This window comes from Papaver somniferum, chromosome 9 (genome assembly GCF_003573695.1).
Source record: "Papaver somniferum cultivar HN1 chromosome 9, ASM357369v1, whole genome shotgun sequence".
Classification (NCBI taxonomy): Eukaryota; Viridiplantae; Streptophyta; class Magnoliopsida; order Ranunculales; family Papaveraceae; genus Papaver; species Papaver somniferum.
The window spans coordinates 6,839,639-6,845,712 of NC_039366.1; the positions used below are offsets into that span (position 1 = coordinate 6,839,639).

The 6,074-nt window shown below is 34.0% G+C and overlaps 2 protein-coding genes across 4 annotated transcripts; one reads left to right on the forward strand and one right to left on the reverse strand.

Annotated features, from left to right (window-relative positions):
- Positions 1–635: 635 nt before the first annotated feature.
- On the reverse strand, positions 636–1,169 carry LOC113311255. Its single transcript, XM_026560096.1, has one exon. It carries the CDS (start codon positions 1,167–1,169, stop codon positions 636–638), a length of 534 nt encoding a protein of 177 aa, XP_026415881.1.
- A 1,744-nt stretch (positions 1,170–2,913) lies between these two features.
- Positions 2,914–5,521, forward strand: LOC113309498 (zinc finger MYM-type protein 5-like). 3 transcript variants are annotated; one of them, XR_003340628.1, is made up of 3 exons: positions 2,914–3,028; positions 3,391–4,876; positions 5,140–5,521. XR_003340628.1 is itself a non-coding variant. In XM_026557925.1 (2 exons), the coding sequence occupies exon 2, from the start codon at positions 3,690–3,692 to the stop codon at positions 4,467–4,469; it is 780 nt and encodes a 259-aa protein (XP_026413710.1). In that variant the 5' UTR covers positions 2,914–3,028; positions 3,391–3,689; the 3' UTR covers positions 4,470–5,521. The 3 variants fall into 3 exon arrangements, 1 of the variants encoding a protein (XP_026413710.1); XR_003340629.1 differs by having other exon boundaries at positions 5,242–5,521; XM_026557925.1 differs by having other exon boundaries at positions 3,391–5,521.
- Positions 5,522–6,074: the final 553 nt, after the last annotated feature.

Here is a 6,074-nt window from a genome sequence, read left to right on the forward strand (position 1 = left end):
TAAGTCATATGATTGGATGCTCCAGAATCTAGATACCATCCAATTGAGAAAATACCTGAGGAAGTAGAAAAGACTGATGCAACTGCAGTATTGTTACTGACTAAAAGAGCTTGTTTAATCATCTCCTGTATGTCAGCAAGACTAGGTGATGATGTATCAGACGGAACTATTGATTGAGATGGTGCAAATGGTATTGCTTCAGCATATGAAACTGGTGCAGCAGAGAATCTACTTGAACCATTAAACCTGGTTGTACCGTTAGCATTTAATCTCCGTATATTCCTGGAGGTTGGAGATGTACGGTTTCTGGTAGAATGTCCAAGTTCTTTGTAGTAGTTGCACTGTGTGGTAGGAGTATCTTGCGGTATTGCAACAGGTTGCAGAGTGCATTTCCTTGCTATGTGACCAGTTTTCTTGCAATTATGACAAACAGGTTGTGAAGAATCACGGTGTGTTGCAAAACTATTCTTCTGATTGTTGAAGTTTGGACGAGGTGCAGGCATAGCAAATACTCCTGAGATTTCTGGCTTGATCCGTTTGCATGTTTCTTCAGTGATCAGCTCAGATAAAGCAATTTCTACGGATGGTAGAGGTGACCAATGAAGAATAACACCTCTGACTGATTCAAACTCTTCTCATAGGGCCATCAAGAGTTTAACCAGTCTTGTATCTTCTCTATATTTTTCCCATATTTCCAAATCATTTATCCATTTTGGCTCCATAAGTGCAAGTTGATTCCAAATCACATACATCTCAGAGTGAAAGTTAGAAATCGATTGATTTAATGGTTGCTTCATAGAACGAATATCTTGTTCAAGTTTGTATCTTTGAGCAAAGTTAATTTGTGTGTACCTTTTTGAGAAAAAGTCCCAAGCATCTTTAGCAACTTCAAAACTTGTAAGTTGCATACTTATTGAAGTAATCAATGTGTTGCCAATCCAAGTCGGGATCTTGTGATTGTTTGTCTCCCAGGTTTCAAGACTACTTGCTAATGTTTCGGTTCCCTTATCTTTGATGATAGAGGTAGATTCTTTGGGTTTTGTTTCTGTCCCATCTATGTATTTCCACATGCTTTTGCCTTTGAGAAAGCTTTTCATAAGGAAAAACCAGTGAGTGTAATTAGTACCATCTAGTTTTGCAGTAATATGCTGAAAATCTTCGCATGACATGATTGTCAGGAGGATGAGAAAAAAAAAATTGTATTAGGGTTTAAAAACTAAAGATAAAAAGGTGCTGAGACACAAGAGTAAAAGATTCCTGGCTGGCTTAAGGAGATTGTTTGTTTGCAGCAGAAGGTGGCCTATCAGATCTTACCTAGCTCTGATGCCATGATAGAACATGAGCATCAGAGGAAAACTAAACATATTGAGAGAGAAATCTCTATTGCATTGTGTATATTAGATTGGCAAAGCTGTAGTACATATACAGAGATTACAACGAAAAGAAAGGAAACAAAATATACAAAAGATACGTACAAGGGATACGTACAATATTATGATAACACTAAGTATATATGCAGTTAAGAAGAGGATATGTAAAGATACTATAGTATCTCGTAACACTCTTCAGATGACATGAAGAAAAAAGCACCAAAGAAATAAACTTGTTATACGAAAATCACTTTTATCTGTAAACTTCAAACCAAGTTTCTCAAATTTGGTCACGAAATTACCGATACCGCGATAGATGAACCAAAACAAAAGTCTTTCTCAATTTTTGGTCTATCATTATTCCTTCTGTCTTTTGTCTTTTCCTGGCCTCCATAAGTACTAACTAGAAAAACCATAATTCAAATGAGAACGCAGAAAATCATAATCCGTGGAAATTTATACAAAATATACAGAACCCTAATTAAAGACTGAAAATACTAAAATCAATACTCCTGAATCACCATTGAATTCTTCCTCATTTCTTCTCCTGTACTATTATCCATTACTTGTCACATTTTTACTGACTACTGGTCAATCTACTCTAGCCAATTCCACACAAACACCCATTTCCTCTACAATTATAACATTGCTTTGATGGTAAGGGAAATCCGATGATAGGTAATCCTCGACTCAAGCTCTCTATTACCGAATTCCATCCACAATCACTAAGAAATGTGCCTGTCGACTTATGAGCGACAAGGATGTGGGAAGTAAACATCAAAAATATTGCCATGTCGGCGCCCTCCACTATTCTTCAATGGTCCATACACGGATTAACAAGTGCGTTTTTCTACTCTCTGCTTTATCACCACATTGTAGTTTAGCCTAAAGTCGGTATCTCTCTTTAGCTGTTTTTGAGGATGGGTGGGCTAGGGCTTAAAGCCCTAGGGAAATTTTACGAAAGCGCTCATCCACCCCAGTGTCAACCGGTTAGCTAAGATAAGCAGATTCGAGAACTTTCTTATTTAGTCCAGTAAACCATCTGAATTAATGGCTAGTCCAGCTGGAAAACATATTTACTCGCTAATCCAAAAAAGTTTTGAAAAAAAAAAAATTACTTTACTAATCCTAACATATAATATTATGTATATTAATACAAATATATGTTACTACATATGTAGTATGTAATAACTAATAGTAATATGTAATAACTAATAGTAATTAGTATACTAGTATGAAATATGTAGTGGTATAGTAGTAACTACTAATATACTAGTGGTATAGTAGTAACTAATATACTAATAGTAATATGTAGTATACAGGACCGTCGCTGGCTATAGACCAGCTAGGAAACTTCCTAGGTCCCCTAAAATTCCCAAATAATATGTCTGGTGGTATATAGTATATGTCTACACCCTTGGAAAGCTATTGCCATCGCAGTTTTTTTTATTGATTTCCTGTTTTTTGTTTGTCGGCAATGGGTGATTAGAGGAACATAGAATATTCCTTTTTGATAAGCTTTGGAGGCATCGGTATGGTCTATCGTGTACATCATCATCTTGTTTTCTCCTTTCCTATTATCTCTCTTAACGGAAGTTCTAGGGTTTCCTCCGAACAGATCTTTAATCAAAAAATAAGAAGAAGACTACTGAAATCAAGTAAGTCCCATCAATTTAGAGTCTTAATCTTCTCTTGTTTCTACTTCCTATTTAAGAATTCGTTAGTTATTACATATGAAAAGTGCTCACAGTATTGAAATTTAGGGTCTTGGGGGAAAATTGATTTTATCTATTGTCAAATTCTGATTCAGTTTCCATTGGGTTTTTTCTGGATTTTTTTAATTCAGTTAGCATCAGCCTTTAAGGCTCACTCAGTGATTCAGATTTTCTCAAGTGGTGGTTACTCTTTTGAATTAGATTATGTTGATTGTTGAATTATTCTTGTTGTCAAATGGTGATTGTTAAATTTCAATTGCTAGTTAACTGACATGGAGATACAAAATTGGCATGTTTGTGAACAGGTTTTGTATCTTTTGATTCTTGAACTTGAAGTGATCAAACATTGATTCTAATCATGGGTCAATTTAGAAGAACAAAATGCAAGAGTGGTGCTGCTAAAAAAAAGGCAAAGGCAAGAGATGAAAAACTTAAGAATTCTCTACGAGGAGCAATGAATAAGTATTTGGTTTCAAATAATAACATCCATGAAGAAGCAATGACTGACAGTGATGAAGAATGAGAAAGTTTGGTTACTAAGAAGGAAATAAATGGTGACTTGTTGGTGAATGATGAGAATGCACATAGGAAGAATGAAGAACCAATGGGGCAAGAATTGTTACCACCAAATACAATTGATATCCAGCCAGATGAAGATCCAAACGGGGAAGAGTTATCATCATCTGATACAAACGAGATTGTACAAAATGAAGTTGAACATGAAGAATATAGACCAGTGAATATCTATGATCCAGGAAATTGGCGTAACAATATTAACCGAAGTTTGAGAGATATTTTGGTAAAGAAAGGTCCAATAAGAGAAATAGATAAGAATTTTCGGTTTCCTATTGACAAATATAATAGATGCTACAATGATGATCACTACATACGGAAGATGGAGAATGGGGAAAGTTGGGACAGGAAATGGCTAGTGTATTCAAGTACAGTGGACAAAGTTTTTTGTTTTTGCTGCAAGTTATTTAAACAAGATGGGAAAAAGTTTCAGTTGGATACAAAGGGTTCTAAAGATTGGAAGAATATTACTGCTAAACATAGTAGTCATAAAACTTCTTTAAGACATATCATAAATCTTATTAAGTGGGTTGAATTGGAAAATAGATTGCTAAAGAAGGTAACCATAGACAAGGAGATGCAGGAACAGATCAAGAAAGAGAAGGATTATTGGAAGCAAGTCTTGATAAGAATAGTGTCTCTTGTTAAAACTCTTGCCAAGAATAATTTGGATTTCCGTGGAGATGTCTACAAGATTGGCGAAGCACATAATGGTAATTTTTTGAGCTTTATTGAGATAAGGTTGGTGGTCTCACAGTTAAAGCATTGTCAGATACTCGATGGGAAATCCATATTGAGGCTATTAGAGTAATAAGATTTCAAGCTCCCAAAATTCAAGAGGCTTTACTTTACTTGTCAGAGTCCAGTAAGTTTTCTGCCGAAAAAAAAGCTGAAGCTTTTTCACCATTAGAGTATGAATTTGAGAATTTTGAAATTATAATTGGGAAGGTTGTTTGGCACCATCTATTGCTTGTGGTTAATTCAGTTAGTAAGTTGCTTCAAAATAAGGATATGCATCTCGATACTGCCGTGATGCGATTAAAGATGTTGTTTCCTTCATTGACAACTATAGAAAGACTGGATTTGAGAATTCGTTGATTGAAGCTACAACGGTCGCCGCAGTAATGGGGATTGAACCTATTTTTCCAGAAAAACGCATAATTAAAAGAATAAGACAGTTTGATGATGAAAGTGCACCTGAAGAAGCACCGCCATCAGGTAAAGATTCCTTTGAAGTTAATTATTTCAATTACATATTAGATCAAGCTATATCTTCACTCAATAGTAGATTTAAACAATTTCAAGAGTTCGCAGAAATTTTTGGATTGTTATATAATGTTGATCAGTTGCGTTCTCTTGATGATGATATCTTAATGGCTTCTTGTATAATCTTGAAAATCATCTAAAACATGGTATGAGTTCAGATATTAATTGGCATGACTTGTATGCGGAATTGAAAGTTATAAAAACTTATTTTCCAGCTGAAACCAGTAAAGCAATTGATGTACTGAATTTCTTAAAGGATACGGAAGGTTGCTACCCGAATGTGTTTATTGCATACCGAATCTTATTAACAATTCCAGTTACAGTCGCCTCGGCCGAACGAAGTTTTTCGAAGTTGAAGTAAATCAAAAATTATCTTCGGTCGACGATGTCACAAGAAAGGTTGAATGAGTTAGCAATATTATCTATATATTGAGATCGAGATGTTAGATGACATTGATTTTGATAGTACAATTGAAGATTTCGCGTTGGAAAAAGCGGGAAGATCATTTTTTATTATGAGATAAATGTATTTGCTTTATGTTTTTAGCCTCTTTTTTTTTTATCTTTGACAGTGTTATGTTATATCAAATAGCTTGAATTTTGTTGTTTTGTATATAGGCCCCAATTTTAGCAAGTTCGCCTAGGGCCTCTAAAACCTTTGCTACGGCCCTGAATATACTAGTAGTAATATGCAGTATACTACTAGTAACTAGTACTAGTAGTAATATGTTATATATTGATACTACATATTAATATTGGTACTACATATCAATATGTAGTGCGTTATATATTGATACCATATATTAATATGTAGTATCAATATGTTATGTTCAATATTGTTATGTTATGTATTGATACTACATATTGATATATAGTATGTTATATATTGATACTACATATCAATATGTAGTATGTTATATATTGATATGTAATATGTTATATATTGATACTACATATTCATATGTAGTATGTCATATATTGATATGTAGTATGTTATGTATTGATACTACATATCAAAAAATTGTTATGTATTGATACTACATGTTACTACTAGTACTAGTTACTAGTATACTACTAGTACTAGTTACTATCAGTATACTAGTTACTAGTATAGTATATTAGTAGTAACTAGTATAGTAAAGTAGTTACC